This window comes from Oryza glaberrima, chromosome 12, assembly GCF_000147395.1.
Source record: "Oryza glaberrima chromosome 12, OglaRS2, whole genome shotgun sequence".
Lineage (NCBI taxonomy): Eukaryota > Viridiplantae > Streptophyta > Magnoliopsida > Poales > Poaceae > Oryza > Oryza glaberrima.
This window is the reverse complement of record NC_068337.1, coordinates 8,491,281-8,507,636: the sequence shown is the minus strand read 5'-3', so window position 1 is coordinate 8,507,636 and position 16,356 is coordinate 8,491,281. Positions and strand designations below refer to the sequence as shown.

Sequence of the window (16,356 nt, the reverse complement as noted above, 5' to 3'; positions counted from 1 at the left end):
GAGGAGTATCTGTTTCCATATCAACGGGTTTCCATATCTACGGGAAGGAGGAAAAGTTTGAGTTCCAACCGAGGACAGAACAATGCTCCATGGTCAGAATCAAGTACGGGCCAAACCCGCAGAATATTCAAGTGGTCGAAGTGGAGCCACCTAAGACGGACAGCCTGGTAAAATTTATGCAGAACTTCCTGGAGAAGGAAACAATGATACCCAGGAACTGTTATTGGAGGACGCCGGTAAAATCACCTGTACCGGCCAGGAAGTTAGAGCAGCCAGCTCAGAAAAAGCCGTCTTCCGCACCGAAATCAAAGAAGGTGTGGAAGGAAAAGCCAAAGACGCCCACTCCATCACCTCCGGAGACGGGTGGAAAATCCATGAATTGAAACGGAAGGAGGTACGATCTTGCACGTCGGACTTTAAACGATGCGACCTTCGCCAACAGGTAAATTGGTATGTATCCGCATATTTGCTTTCAACAATTTGAATTTGTGCATCACCACATGTTTAAATTTCAAAATTGCATTTAGGATTTTTTGAATTTTGAGGAAATTCTTCAAATGAATTTTTCGGAGCAAACCAAAATAAAATTTTCAACGAAAATTTACTGTGCCACGACCGCATTGACCGTTGAAATCCAACGGCCGAAAGTGGGGCCGGTTGGGCCCACCAGGGGTTCGGCCAAACACCCTGGTTCGGCCGAACCAGCCAGGCCAACGGTCGGCTGCCTCACTCTTTGAGGCAACGACTAGTGGGCCCCACAGGTCAGTTTTGACCGTTGTGGGTGCACTACTTAAGCCAACCGGCCGGGAGAGGGAATTCCACCCCATTTCAACACATTTTCATTCCCTCTCCAAAGTTTGCCCTCAAGTTCATTCAAGCTTTGATAATTTCCCTCAAATTCAAAAATTTAGTTGCATATATACAAGTTGCTTTGGTGAAACTAACCGGCGGGTAAAACTCTTGCCAGTTCTAACCCCCGCTGAGTTAGCCTGTTCTTGCTCCATTGTGCAGAATGAGTAGGCGATTGTCTCGTCTGTTCAAGGGGTCCGGCTCTCCATCAAGTCGTCATGACGAGTCTAGTACTCGTTCATCAGTTGATGTCTCGATGGAAGACGTCGAAGCTCCGCGACAACTCCAAAACGACGCCAACCTCGACCTTGTCAGTGATCGGGAGAGACAAGCCTACTACATGCCGAGTGACTGGGAGTATGCTCACACGCGAGAATACTCACTGGAGTTGCTGAAAAAGATAGGTATGGATGTTGAATTTCGTTCTATTTGGAAAGCTATTGGTTAGCAGAGATTTGCTGTGGTAGATGAGCCTGGTTCTCGTTTGCTTACTTTGCAATTTCTGTGCACTTTGAAAGAAATAGAAGATGGTATTTCTTTTCGTTTTTTCCGTAAGGAGTTCACACTCACATGGAATGGCTTGAGTACACTTCTTGGTTTTCACGATTCCTGTAAAATCGATCTCCAGAAACAAATTTCTGGGTTCGAGAAAAATAGGTTTTGTGAAGACATTTATAGTGCTCCAATTTGCAAGAAACCTAGAACGAATGATATCCATAATCCTACACTTAGGCTCATGCACAAATGGATTGCTATGACTTTGTTTCCTAGAAGTGATCTGAGACTCATTAGGGGAGATGAATTAATTATCATGTTTGCCATGGTTAGAAAGATCAAAATTTCTCCTGTGAAATGTATGATAAGGCAATGGTTAGAAAGTATAAAGTTCTCTGCTCCTGTTGAGTGCACTTCTCTGATTACTCGGATAGCAAAAGGGCTAGGGGTCATTAGCGACCAAATTGCTTTTATCTCAGCCGCTCGTCCGCGTATTGATGAGGCTTACCTAGTGCAAGGGCATATTTTGAAACATGGGGTAGATGGATCTTTGATATACTTTTTCCCCGGTTGTACAAATGAAATCCCGTTGCCAAACGCGGGGTATCATTTGTACAACTGCCATGAACTAACCATTCGCCTGTAGACCATAGAAGAATCTCGTGTAGGTGGAACATACAGGAAGACGCGCAACATGACAAGGAACGAACGAGAAAGATCATCATCCTAACCACCCGTGCAGATGTATGAGGCAGGTTGGGCACCAACTGGGGATGCTCTAGGATGGACCCAAGCTCCACGCCATAGCATCGGAGTCTCAACCTGGGCAAGCGCCAGTGATGACCGGTGGCATGCACCTCATGACATCCACTAGGGGGACAACCAACCCTCCAGATCAAGTGGTGTGCCTCCATCTCCTAGTGAATCTCGCTCGAGTTCCTCTCGCTGGGACTTGGGTGAAATCGCCAGGAGAATGGACACCCTTGATGTGCAGACGGAGGAGATCTAGTACAACCTCACGGAACACATAGCTCAAACGCAAGAATGGCAACAATCTGCTGATGCTCAGTTCGCCAACATCAACAACATGATGCAGCAACAGCATGATGACCTTCAAGTGTACTTTCGCTTTCAGGGGTTCAATCCTTATCAAGGACCCTGAGCGAAAGCCAAGCTTGGAGGGAGATACCTCTCCCCCCACTGTCGCGACCGAGAAAATTTGCATTTTCCCGAACGCTAGTGTATTAATCCCCGTCCGAGGAAAAGCTGGGGTACACCACACAAACATGATACAAAAGGCACATCTTTATTATATCGATAATATTTACATTATTACAAAGGCACTTCAGGCCTGACAATCAAAAATAAACAGCAGCGGACTAGCGGGCCTACGACTCCATCTTCACAGGCGCTCAACTGGGGTATAAGCCAGGACTCCACCTAAGACTTCTTCTCCAAAGCTTCTCTTACTGAGGGGGGGGGGGGGAAGATTGAGCAAGAATGAGTACAACCACAATACTCAGCAAGTCACACCGGGAGATGCATGATTAATGCAAGGGGGTACAAGGAGTAATAATATAGGGGTTAAGTTTTGCAGTAAACAGCATTTAAAGGTCACTTAGTTGCCCAAAGCCATTTTATAAAGACGATCCTAGAGCTACACAGTGTTATTAATCAAGGCCGTGAACCCTCACGAACCTGCCTTAACCCAAGGCCTACGATGATTCAGACCGAACTAGCAACCCGACCTAGGTCCCAGCTCGTCCCTAGCCAACCCAGGCCAACAATTCCACATTTTAGTTGTTAAGCAGGTTTTAAGAATTAAAACACTAACTTGGGTACATTGCTAGGCTTGCCCATAACCGAGGGCGTGGCTATTCGAATAGATTTACTCTGATCAGAGGTGTACATCTTTACCCACAAGACACATCTTCCTCACGTGTAACCACGTGGCACATACCACCACGGCATACGGACGGAAGACGTGACATAGTTCCCAACCCATCCTAGCCATAAACAAGAGTACCGACCCAACCCTGGCTATGGCCGGGATTCCCGAGACAGGCAACCATGGTTGAGCCCCTAGCAGCAGGACACCGGCCCTGTGCCATGACATCTCGACTACCGAGCCGCAGCTCGTGTAGCCTTCATTTGCCCTAGAGATGTCCATCGGGCCCCGACTTCGTCCATCTCCATCCGTGTACCTTTGTTTATAACCAGACTGAGCCACAAACTAAGCCTTACCCACTAGACATGTGGAATTACGGTAGTGCTTTGCAACAGAGGCCCGAGCTTAATCCTTATATTGGCCGGGGTGCTACTTCCCACAACTGGCATGCACCCAAACCCCACCGGAAAACAGGTTTTAGGGGTTTTGAAAGAGGAAGAGAGGTGTATGTCCAATTCCACCATAATCCAACCATTCCATAGTGTCCAAGTGATATGAGAATTCCCAAAGTCTAAAGTTATAAAACCACCTAATGTTGCATAATTAACCAGCGATGCATCTACCTAAGTTCATACTAGTGGAACCATAAATAGAGTACCCACTAGTTGGGGTTTTATTTTCCTAGGGTGAACAAGGTAATGATAACAATAGCAATCATAATAAGGTCATAACAAAGGTAAATAGGCATGGCTAAATAAAACAGTGATAACGAGGGAATTTAAATAAAGCGATAATGCATTAATTTAAATCAAAATAATTTTATAAACTGGGATTCAATATGCTCAAGGATGATGTGACTTGCCTTGCTCAGAGACAACGGCCTTCCGAACCTTCGGCGACGACCGCGACCCACGCTTCGAGAACCTCCGGAACGACAGAAGCTACGCGAAGCACACAAGCAAAGCTACAAGCCTATAAAGAAGCAATAACAATACATAAAAAGAAAGCACAATCTTCTTTAGGTTATAACAAACATTAGGAGACTTGAACAGATCGATTCGGAGTTCGTATGACCAAGACATGGTCATCCGAAGTTTAATGCTGTTATATGGAGATTTGCGGATTATTATAATTAGGTTTTGCAACTATAAAACATGTGTAAGCGCTAGCCTGGAAAAGACAGGAAGGCTGCGCTGTTGACATGCGGACCCCACATGTCAACCTAAGAGACCACGGCAGACCGGGTACACAGAGACGGTCCACGGGTCGACAGAAGTGGACCGTGTGTGTCAACCGAGGCGAGTGGCCGACAAACGGACTCCACTAGACACCATGCGGGCTGCACACGTGGAAACCACGTGGCTACCGAGCGGGCACACTAACACGGTCACCACACGCACAAGCGAATGACTACCGACACCGGTACACGGGTACCGGGGTCGACAACCGCACAATGGGCACGGGTGACACCGAAAGGATGAGGACGGGGGCAGCGAGAGGACGGATCCTTACCACCACGCGACGAGGCGTGGGAACGACGACGACGAACGGGCAGCGGAGACGAACGGCGAGGGGACGACTTCGGCGGCGATCCTTAGACGAAGGTGAGACGCGACCGGCATGAGGCTTGATGACGCGGAGGCGAGGATGAAGACGACAACGGGGCTGCAGCAGCTCGCTTGACGAACCACGGGCGGCGAACGCGATCAGCTTCACGGAGGGACGAACACCATGACGACCGGGAGCGACGAAAGGACGACGACCGGAACCGGCGAGGAGGCGACGAGGGCAGCCGGCAGCAGCTGCACGGAGGCAAGGACGGCGTGGAACACGTCGCTGCGATGCCGACGACGGTGGCGGCGCAGCGAGACGACGAGCCGGCGAGGAGGAACGGCCAATTGGAGGAGTCGACGAGGAGGATGGAGAAGCCGGCGCGGCAGCGACGGCGGTCTCCGGACGAATCAGAGGGCAGGCCGGGGAGGAGGTCGACGCGGCGACGCCGAGGGAGTAGACGGCGCGGCCGGCCCGCACCTGAGCGGCGCGGCAGGGGCAGCTGGAGTCGATGGAGTGGTGGCGACACCACTGGTCGTCGGCGAGGACGCGGCTCCGATGATTTCCCCGCGAAACGGAGCGATGCCGGGGAAGAGGAGGCGGCTGCGAGGCCGCTGGGGGCGACGGCACGACTGGACGGCGCTCCGGCGAGGAGGGAGGGGCGGCTGGAGGCGGCCGACGGCACGGGAGAGAGAGGAGGACGGCGGGAAGGTGGCTAGGGACCTCGGGAAGACTTAGGAGGAGGCAAAAATGAGAGAACGCAAGGAGGGGGTTCCATTTTATAGGCGCGGGGAGGGAGCCGGCAACGAGAGAGGTCGGAACGGAGGCGGGAATGGCGGCCGGCGGCAATGGAAGGCGGCCGGTGTTGGCGCGTCCGTTCCCGGCGATTGGGGGCGCCATTCAAGGGGGAAAACAGGGGAAATCAAAGAGGAATCAATGGGGATTAAAACCCCCTAATCAATTTCGGAAACCCCGGTTTGAATCGCGTGGATTTTGGGGAGGATTGGCACTAGGGTTTGCACGGGAGAGAGAAGAGGCCGACGGCTGGAGGTCGGGGACACGCCTGATAGGCGGGACCCACGTGGGAGGCGCGCGGTCAACGCGTGGCAACGGCGTGCACGCGCGTGCACGTGCGCGACACGGGTGGGAGGCGCGGCTCGGCTTGGGCCGGGCGAAGCCGAGGCGGCCCAGGAGGAGAAGAGGAAGGAGTGGGCCGGGAGGGGAAGGGGAGGCCCAAGAGAAGGAGGGAGAGAAGGAGAGGGAGAGAAAGAGAGGGAGGAAGAGAGGACTTTGGCCGCGGGCCGAGGGAGAGAGAGAGGGAGGACTTTGGGCCAGACTTGGCCCAAAGGAGGAAGGAGGATTTATTTTTAGTTTTTCTTTTTCGTAAACTTTCTTAATTGTTGTTGTTGCTTAATAAATATTTCCGGTGCTCTAAAAATTCAAGTAAAATTTGAGGGCTCCTTTTAGACCAAGGAGAATTTAACAAAAATTCTCCAGGCCACATTCGAATTTTTCTTGTACGTATTTTAGTGTTTGCCAATTTCTTTTCGAATTTTAATTAATTCTATTATTCCTTTTAGAGAATGATTTTTATTTTGGGATGAATTTATCAGGATGTGACACCCACTGAGGTAACTTGTATCACATTGCATATTTCCCTTTCCAATTGCATGTTTGCTTTCCAATTGCATCCTACAAAACTTGAAAACAACATAAAAAATTGCAAAATAGAAAATACCAAAAAGATAGGATAGGTTTGAGTCATGCTAGGTAAGGCAAGCTAGTTCTCTTTGAATAGTTGCTCTGTTTTATATCTCTTATATATGAGTTCTTGGTAAATACTCTCTCAAAGGTTAAATATAAGTTGCCAACAATTATCTGGGAACCTGAGGTAAATGGGCTGCAGTTGCTAATCTAAGTCTAAGTTGTTGTGAGATATGAGATAGTAAATATGAGTAGCTATGATCCTGATACTAGTTTGACTTGAATTCCGGATGTTTTGTTTTTCAAAATGATAACATTGAAGTTCCTCATTTGATGTAAATTTCTACTAGAGCCAAAAATGTGCTATCATGATTAAACCATATACATTTTGGTTGCTTACCATTCCATTGAACTTTGTCAAACTTTTGTGACTTGTGTAGATACTTCTCATGCTGTATGATCAAGATCATACACCCACATATATGCACATGCTAAACTCCTACACTGGGAGCTATGCAATATTCCATTCCATTTTCACATTACCATCAAAATAAATTCTCCATGCTTTCATGTACTTTCTTCTCCTAAAAAGAAAAAAGTCCTTTTGACAAAAAAGAAAAAAAAGAGGAGGTAAAGGCATGGTTATAAAATAATAATAATAATAATAATAATAATAATAACAATAATAATAATAACAATAATAATAATAATAAAGTTATGCTCCATCAAGCATGAGCATGATGTTGAAATAAAATATAGCCATGTCCTCTCCTTATAAATAAAAGAAGGATTTTTGGGAGAAGAAAGTAAGCACAAAAGAGAAGCATTTTCCTTTATTTTTCCACTATATACCACACACACATTATGCACGATCTTGATCTTGAGTATGTTTAGTTATCTGCTCTAGTCTAAAATTTTGACTTGGTAATAAATGTGAATGTAAGTGTGCCATGTTTGATCCCTACCAAGCTCCACATATAAACCTTAGAGTAGGAATCAACAATGCAATGTTTGGTGAGGAATTCAAATTGATACACTTAGAGAGACTGAGTGAATCAATTGAGAAACTTGGCTTTCTTTTTCAAAATCATTTGAAAACTTCCGAAACAAGAGTTGAATAAAGATCGGGTGATTGGTGCTCTAATTAATGTTCTGTCCTTCAACCGCCCAAGGCAAGGAGAAGCAGTGTCTTGTGGGAATCAGGGGTAAGGGTAAGCCACCGTGCCAAAGATTATTTAATCTAAGAGAGAGTACATATACCTTCCACCTGTATCTTTGAGATATGCAGCATAGTAGCACCTCCTGATCAATAACCAAGTCTTTGTTTCCTTTCGTCCTTCACTCAGGACGAGCAAAGGTTCAAGCTTGGGGGGTTTTGTTGACGGTCGTTATCGATCAGTTTCGACCGTCAATATTACTAAAATAGGAGAGAACTAGTGATGCTTGCAATGCATATATCTGCTAGAATAATGAACTTCGACTAGTATTAGGTATACTAACCTCTTGCAGGGAATGACACTAAAGTGGAGGAGAATCGACATTAACTCAGACGATAAATCAATCGGACGATGTCGAGAACCAGACTTGTGTGTGAATAGGCCAAGAACTTAGAATTGACACGATGAATTGGGCCAAAATTCACAAGTCTGCGGAGAAGAACAATAGAGGAGGCCACCAGCCAAGCCATGGGCTGGTTGGGCCGTCCCCAGGTTCGGCCGAACTAGGGGGTTCGGCCGAACCTCCCTCATCGCCGCTGGATGTAGGGTTTCTTCTGGACGGTGTGGATTAGCTCCCAATTACGATTGGAGGGTATTTCCGACCATTCCAACCGTCACAACCGTCATTGGGAGGCTATATGAACCCCTCACCTTCTCACTTCACTCACACACCTCAAGCAATAGCTCTCTCATTCCTCTCAAGTTTAGTTTAGTAGTATCTAGTTGGTGGAATAGAATTAGAATAGGAATCAGGAGTCCGGAAGCCTTCAGAAGAGTTCGGGTATGGCTCTAGCAGCTTTCCTTTCCTCTTTTGTAAGCTTTGTACTTTTATTAGAATACTCTTCTATATACATTTATGGTACTGAAATACTTTTCGAGTATATGAGTACCTACTTTACATTATGTTCATGTTATACTGAATATACGGCTAGCTTATCTAGGAGATGCTTTGGTGCGGGTATAATGTTTGCTTATGCATTTACTCTATGTCGTGACGATGATATTAGAGTAGTATCTGGTAGTTTAGACGTGGTGTCTAGATTATGGGATATCATTATTTGGTCATGACAGGCTGTCGTAAGGAACTCGGCAGTCAGGGGTGGCTTCTCGAAGTACCAGGAGGGCATCAGATAGAGGGTATTAGCTAGTATATCAGTTAACTAGAATGTATGTATACTATGTATATTAGAAGTATAGGAATAGATTCTCTTTCTCTTTTCTTTCCACTTAGCTTAGATGATATATTATGAGGATGAGTAATTAATGCTTGTGTGTCACTCTACCCTTGGATTATCTTAATCCCTGCTTAGAATATGATTATCACAAATAATATATAAATTACTAGTTGAGTTCTCTCTACATGATTAGCTTAATGTTTTTAAATTATAAATTGATATTTCCGCGACTAGGCCTTCAAATATGAAAATTTTAACTTCATGTTACGCGGAGCGTCTTGTTTCGGTGACAAGGTAAAATTGAATTAACAATGATATGGCAAATGGTCCCATCGATACTTATATTTTGAATAGTGGATTTATAACCGCTATAGGTTGGGCATGTTTTATATGGTGTAGGATTACATTGTAGGGTATATACTATTTGCAACATGCGTTTTGACTTTGTTCTGATCGAAATGAAAAGATTGACCTGCTTAACACACTCCGTTCACGTCGAGTAGCCATAGTAGCTTAGAACCGAATGTAAGCACACATCGTAAAGTTGTAAATGCAACCATAGTAGACGGTGATGATAATTAATTTCAACAATGTACTAGGATTTATCCTTACAGAGGCATTATGTTTAAACTTGCATGACATTTTTATTCAGATTTGTATCACCCCGATGTTTCAACTTGTCACACACGATGATGCATGACTTTATTTTTCTCTCCTATACTACTATACTGCTACAATTCAGTACCAGATACCACCGACGGTGGGAGTGCTACAGGGAGCAGTGTTGTAGCTTGGGTAGATACCACATATTGACGGCAAGTTTAGGGCCAACATAGCTTGGGCTTGAGCTTGAGTCTGATCGAAGTAGACGCCAGCAAACTGTTGTAGCTGTAGCTGCTGCACAATCGCCTGAACACTGCTAATGGCCTGGCAGTGAGACTGTTGCGCGATCATCCTGAGCTGTTGGCAGCACCGCTGCTGCATGACTTGGCAGTTTCTCAGTTGAAACACGGGTGATTGGAAGAAGGGGCTTGCCACTGTGCTGCACTGCTGCCTTACGAGCTCACCGCATGGGCTAAGCATCTGTTGCTGCAGCATGAGATGCGGCTGCAGCTGATATTGCCTGTAAACTTGAGTAACAGCATCAAACTGCGCAGAGGCGCTGCATGCAGCAATAGCAAGGAGAGCAAAGAAGAAAATGATCTTCATTGTGGTGGGATTCTAGTTGTTATGCTTTCGCTGTAATGTTTGAGTTGTGAGAAGGATGAAGGGGGTTTACATTGTGCTTGTCTATTTATAGATGCGATGGATGGGTTTTCTTTGAATTCCTTATCGGTTGCTTTAGAGTGTTTGTTTTGGTTGGATATTCTATTAGGATCAGAGTGAGTCATGTCGTTTGGATGTTACGTGATGTGCCTCCACAGATGTCCCTGCATACCATCGTCAAAGTAACTTTATTGCCCATCACAGATACTTGATGGTTAGCAAGATAGATAATGTTATGACTCGTCACTCACTTTATATCTCAGTGTGACATGGATTGTTGTCCTTTTCAAACTAAGTTTGTTATGTATTGTAAGCTATTGTTTTACAAATGCACTTTACATGTCAAGGGCGCGTGGAACTTTAATGATATATCTAGACATATATTTGTATGTGTAAAGTGAGTTCTGACAAATATATTAGTTATCAATAACTGCTTGCGTTCAAATGAGATATGTAGTAAAGTGCCTTTACGACGACATGTCTAATACTACAACGGTTTAGACATTCTGTGACAAAAATCTTATGATAGCCTTTAAGAACGTCATCGATTTTATGACCACTTTGGAGAAAAATCTGAAAGATTAGCTTGCGTTTATTTTGCCGAGGAGTTAAAAAAACACGTTAGAAAGAAAAAATCACGAAGGGAATGAAATCGTGACTTAGGAGGCATTGCTTCTCACAACAGTTCGGCTAGCACGTATTGGCAACGATTTGCCTATAGAACTAGCTAGATTTTTGTCACGGTACTAGATGTAAGAACGAAAGGACATTTAGGAGGCAGAACATAAATGAAAATAGCTCCTTGCTAGCATCAAACCATGGTCCGATTGCATCACGGCGGTCATCAACGATACCAGTAAAGAACGAAATGCCTACCTATTCACTCTCAGAATAGAACAGCAGCTATATTTTCTGACTTTAGGTTAAAACAAATGAGACCGATATGCATGGGATTTAACGTGGACTATTAAGCATATATGAATTTTATTGAGGCAGTAATGCTTAATGTTTTTAAATTATAAATTTATATTTCCGCGACCCGGCCTTCAAATTTGAAAATTCTAACTTCATGTTACGCGGAGCGTCTTGTTTCGGTGACAAGGTAAGATTGAATTAACAATGATATGGCAAATGGTCCCATCGATACTTACATTTTGAATAGTGGATTTATATCCGCCATAGGTTGGGCATGTTTTATATGGTGTAGGATTATGTTGTAGGGTATATACTATTTGCCACATGCGTTTTGACTTTGTTCTGATCGAAATGAAAAGATTGACCTGCTTAACACACTCCGTTCACGTCGAGTAGCCATAGTAGCTTAGAACCGAATGTAGGCACACATCGTAAAGTTGTAAATGCAACCATAGTAGATGGTGATGATAATTAATTTCAACAATGTACTAGGATTTATCCTTACAGAGGCATTATGTTTAAACTTGCATGACATTTTTATTCAGATTTGTATCACCCCGATGTTTCAACTTGTCACACACGATGATGCATGACTTTATTTTTCTCTCCTATACTACTATACTGCTACAATTCAGTACCAGATACCACCGACGGTGGGAATGCTACAGGGAGCAGTGTTGTAGCTTGGGTAGATATTATGACCTTTAAGAACAACAACTATATTTTGTGACTTTAGGTGAAAACAAATGAAACCGATATGCATGGGAATTAACGTGGACTATTAAGCATATATGAATTTCATTGTGGCAGTAATGCTTAATGTTTTTAACTTATAAATTGATATTTCCGCGACGAGGCCTTCAAATATGAAAATTTTAACTTCATGTTACGCGGAGCGTATTGTTTCGGTGACAAGGTAAGATTGAATTAACAATGATATGACAAATTGTCCCATCGATACTTACATTTTGAATAGTGGATTTATAACCGCTATAGGTTGGGCATGTTTTATATGGTGTAGGATTACGTTGTAGGGTATATACTATTTGCCACATGCGTTTTGACTTTGTTCTGATCGAAATGAAAAGATTGACCTGCTTAACACACTCCGTTCACGTCGAGTAGTGTCACGTCCTGATAAATTCATCCCGAAATAAAACTCATTCTCTAAAAGGAATAATAGAATTAATTAAAATTCAAAAAAAAATTGGCAAACATTAAAATGCATGCAAGAAAATTTCGAATGTAGCCCGAAGAATTTTCGTTAAATTCTCCTTTGTCTAAAAGGAGCCCTCAAATTTTACTTGAATTTTCAGAATACTGGAAATAATTATTAAACAACAACAACCATTATCAAAGTTTACTAAAAAGAAAAACTAAAAATAATCCCTCCTTCCTCCTTTGGGCCGAGCCCAGCCCAAAGTCTCCCTCTCCTCCCTTTCTTTCCCTCCTCTCCCGGGCCTCTCCTCCTCCTCCCGACCCACTCCTTCCAATCCTCCCTCCCCTCCCGGTCTGCCCGGCGCAGGCCGCCCTGCCCCCTCCCACCTGGGCCGTGTCCCGGCCTAGCCGAGCCTCCCCAGGCCGTGCCGCACGCGCCTGTCAAGCGCGCGCCCACGTCCGTTGACCGCGCCTGGCAGGTGGGTCCCGCCTGTCGGACCCGTCTCCCACCTCTAGCCGTCAGTCTCCTCTCATCTCTCCCGTTCAAATCTATCCCTCATCCTACTCCAAATCCGCTCGAATCATGGGCTTTAACTCCAAATTGATTGGGGGCTTTTATTCCCTAATCAATCCTCTTTGGTTTCCCCCATTTTCCCCCTTGAATGGCGCCCCCAATCGTCGGGAACGGACGAGTCTTCCCCGGCCGCCTTCCATGGCCGCCGGCCACAAATTCCGCCGCCGTTCTCACCTCTCTCGTGCCCGGCTCCCTCCCCTATCCTATAAAATGGAACCCCCTAGATCCGTTCTCCAGTTTTTACCCCCTCCCGCGCTCTCCCGTGGCTTCACCACCTCTCCCCGCCATCCTCCTCTCTCTCCCGTGCCGCCGGCCATCTCCAGCCGCCCCTACCGCCTCGCCCGCGTGCCGGTCGGCCGCGCCGTCTCCTCCCTCGGCGTCGCAGCTGCCTCCCCTCCACCGGCGTCGCCTCCGTTTCGCGCGGAGACCCTTGGATGTGCGTCCCCGCCGGCAACAGTGGTGTTGCCGCCACTGCTCCGCCTCCAACCGCCTGTGCCACCTCGCCGTTGCACTGGCCGACGTCGCCACCACCTCCCTCGCCTCCGCGACGCCGTCCTCATCTCCGGCATCACCTCCTCCTCGCCCGAAGCTCGCCGGAGTGGCCTCCTCGTCGGCGTCCAATACCTCCCCGTCTCCGGCCGACTGCTATTCGTCGCCCGTGCGCTAGCCGACGTCGCCGTCTCCTCCTCCGGTATCGCAGTGGTGTGTTCCACGTCGTCCTCGGCATCGCCTCCCCTTCGGCCGAACCCGCCGGCATTCGTCGTCGCCTCCTCGCCAGTTCCCATCGTCGTCCTCTCGTCGTTCCCGGTCGTCATGGCGTTCGTCCCTCTGTCGAGCCGATCGTGTTCGCCGCCCGCGTTTCGTCAAGGTTGCTGCAGCCCCGTCGTCGTCTTCGTCCTCGGCTCCGCGTCGTCAAGTGTTGCACCGGCCACGTCTCGCCTTCGTCCAAGGATCACCGCTGAAGTCGTTCCCTCCCCTTTCGCCTCCATCGTCCCCGAGCCGTCTCCGCCGTGCCCGTTCGCCGTCGTCGTTCCCACGCCTCATCGCGTGGTGGTAAGGGTGCCTCCTCTCGCTGCCCCGTCCTCGTCCTTTTGGTGTCGCCCCGTGCTCGTTGTGCGGTTATCAACCCCGTTACCCGTGTACCGGTGTCGGTAGTCGTTCGTGGGTGCGTGTGGTGACCGTGTTTGTGTGCCCCCTCGGTAGCCGCGTGGTTTCCACGTGTGCAGCCCGCGTGGTGTCTGGTGGAGTCCGTTTGTCGGCCACTCGCCTCGGTTGACACACGGGGTCCGCTTCCGTCGACCCGTGGATCGTCTCTGTGTACCCGGTCCACCGTGGTCTCTTAGGTTGACATGTGGGGTCCGCATGTCAACAACGCAGCCTTCCTGTCTTTTCCAGGCTAGTGCTTACACATGTTTTAGTTGCAAAACCTAATTACAATAATCCGTAAATCTCCATGTAACAACATTAAACTTCGGATGATCATATCTTGGTCATACGAACTTCGAATGGAACCGTTCAAGTCTCCTAATGTTTGTTATAACCTAAAGAACCCTGTGCTTTCTTTTTATGTATTGTTGTTGCTTCTTTATAGGGTTTAGCTCTGCTTGTGTGCTTCACATAGCTCCTGTCGTTCCGGAGGTTCCCGAAGCGTGGTTCGCAGTCGTTGCCGAACGTTCGGAAGGCCGTTCTCTCTGAGCAAGGCAAGTCGCATCATCCTTGAGCATATTGAATCCCAATTTATAAAATTATTTTGATTTGAATTATTGCATTACAGCTTTATTTAAATTCCCGCGTTACCACTGTTTTATTTAGCATTACCTATTAATCCTTGTTATAGCCTTATTATTGCAATTGTTATTATCACCTTCATTACCCTAGGCAAATAAAACCCCAACTAGTGGGTACTCTATTTATGGTTCCACTAGTATGAATTTAGGTAGATGCTTTGCTGATTAATTAGGCAACAATAGGTGGTTTTATAACTTTAGACTTTGGGAATTCTTATATCACTTGGATACTATGGAATGGTTGGCTTATGGTGGAATTGGACATACCCCTCTCTTCCTCTTTCAAAACCCCTAAAACCTATTTTCCGGTGGGGTTTGGGTGCATGCCAGTTGTGGGAAGTAGCACCCCGGCCAATATAAGGATTAAGCTCAGGCCTCTGTTGCAAAGCACTACCGTACTAACCACATGTCTAATGGGTAAGGCTTAACTCGGTGCTCAGTCTAGTCCTGAACAAAAGGACACGGATAGAGATGGATGAAGTCGTTGTGACGATGGATATCTTTGAGGCAAATGAAGGCTACGCGAGCTGCGGATCGGTAATCGAGATGTCTAGGCAAATGAAGGCTACATGGGCCGGTGTCCGTTAGTCGAGATGCCATGGCACTGGATTAGTACACGGGTGGTCTCACCCCTATGCGTGTGGTGCACCCGGTCTAGATCCTGTTGCTAGGGGCTCAATCCTGGCCTGCCTGTCCCGGGATACCGGCCGTAGGCAGGGTTGGGTCGGTGCTTTTGTTCATGGCTAGGATGGGTAAAGGGTTATGTCACATTTTTTATGATGGGTTCCAATTGCAATGGAATGCAGAGTAAAGGCGTGTCTTGTGGGTAAAGATGTACACCTCTGATCAGAGTATAATTTATTCGAATAGCCGTGCCCTCGGATAAGGGCAAGCCTAGCAATGTACCCAAGTTGGTGGTTTAATTCTTAAAATTTGCTTAACAACTAAAATATGGAATGGTTGGCCTGGGTTGGCTTGGGACGAGCTGGGACCGAGGTCGGGTTGCTAGTTCGGTCCGAATCATCGTAGGCCTTGGGTTAAGGCAGGTTCGTGAGGGTTCACAGTCTTGATTAATAATATTGTGTAGCTCTAGGATCGTGTTTACAAAATAGCTTTGAGCAACTAAGTGTCTTTTAAATGCTCTTTAGTGCAAAACCCAACCATATTATTATTATCCCCTTGTACCCCCTTGCATTAATCATGCATCTCCCAGTGTGGCTTGCTGAGTACTGTGGTTGTACTCATTTTTGCTCTATCTTTCCCTCCTTCAGTAAGATAAGCTTTGGAGAAGATGTCCTTGGTGGAGTCCCGGCTTATACCCCAGTTGAGCGCCTGTGAAGATGGAGCCGTAGGCCCGCTAGTCCGCTGCTGTTTATTTTTGATTGTCAGGCCTAAAGCGCCTTTGTGATAATGTAAATATTATCGATATAATAAAGATGTGTCTTTTATATCATGTTTGTGTGGTGTACCCCGGCTTTTCCTGGGACGGGGATCAACACACTAGCGTTCTGGAAAAGGTATTTTTCCGGGCGCGACAAGTAGCCATAGTAGCTTAGAACCGAATGTAGGCACACATCGTAAAGTTGTAAATGCAACCATAGTAGACGGTGATGATAATTAATTTCAACAATGTACTAAGATTTATCCTTACAGAGGCATTATGTTTAAACTTGCATGACATTTTTATTCAGATTTGTATCACCCCGATGTTTCAACTTGTCACACACGATGATGCATGACTTTATTTTTCTCTCCTGTACTACTATACTGCTACAAT

General features: G+C 46.4%; 1 protein-coding gene across 1 annotated transcript; it reads right to left on the bottom strand.

The window, feature by feature from the left end:
• Window positions 1–9,570: 9,570 nt before the first annotated feature.
• Window positions 9,571–10,088, bottom strand: LOC127758083 (prolamin PPROL 17D-like). Its single transcript, XM_052283712.1, has one exon. The coding sequence runs from the start codon at window positions 10,086–10,088 to the stop codon at window positions 9,618–9,620; it is 471 nt and encodes a 156-aa protein (XP_052139672.1). The 3' UTR covers window positions 9,571–9,617.
• Window positions 10,089–16,356: the final 6,268 nt, after the last annotated feature.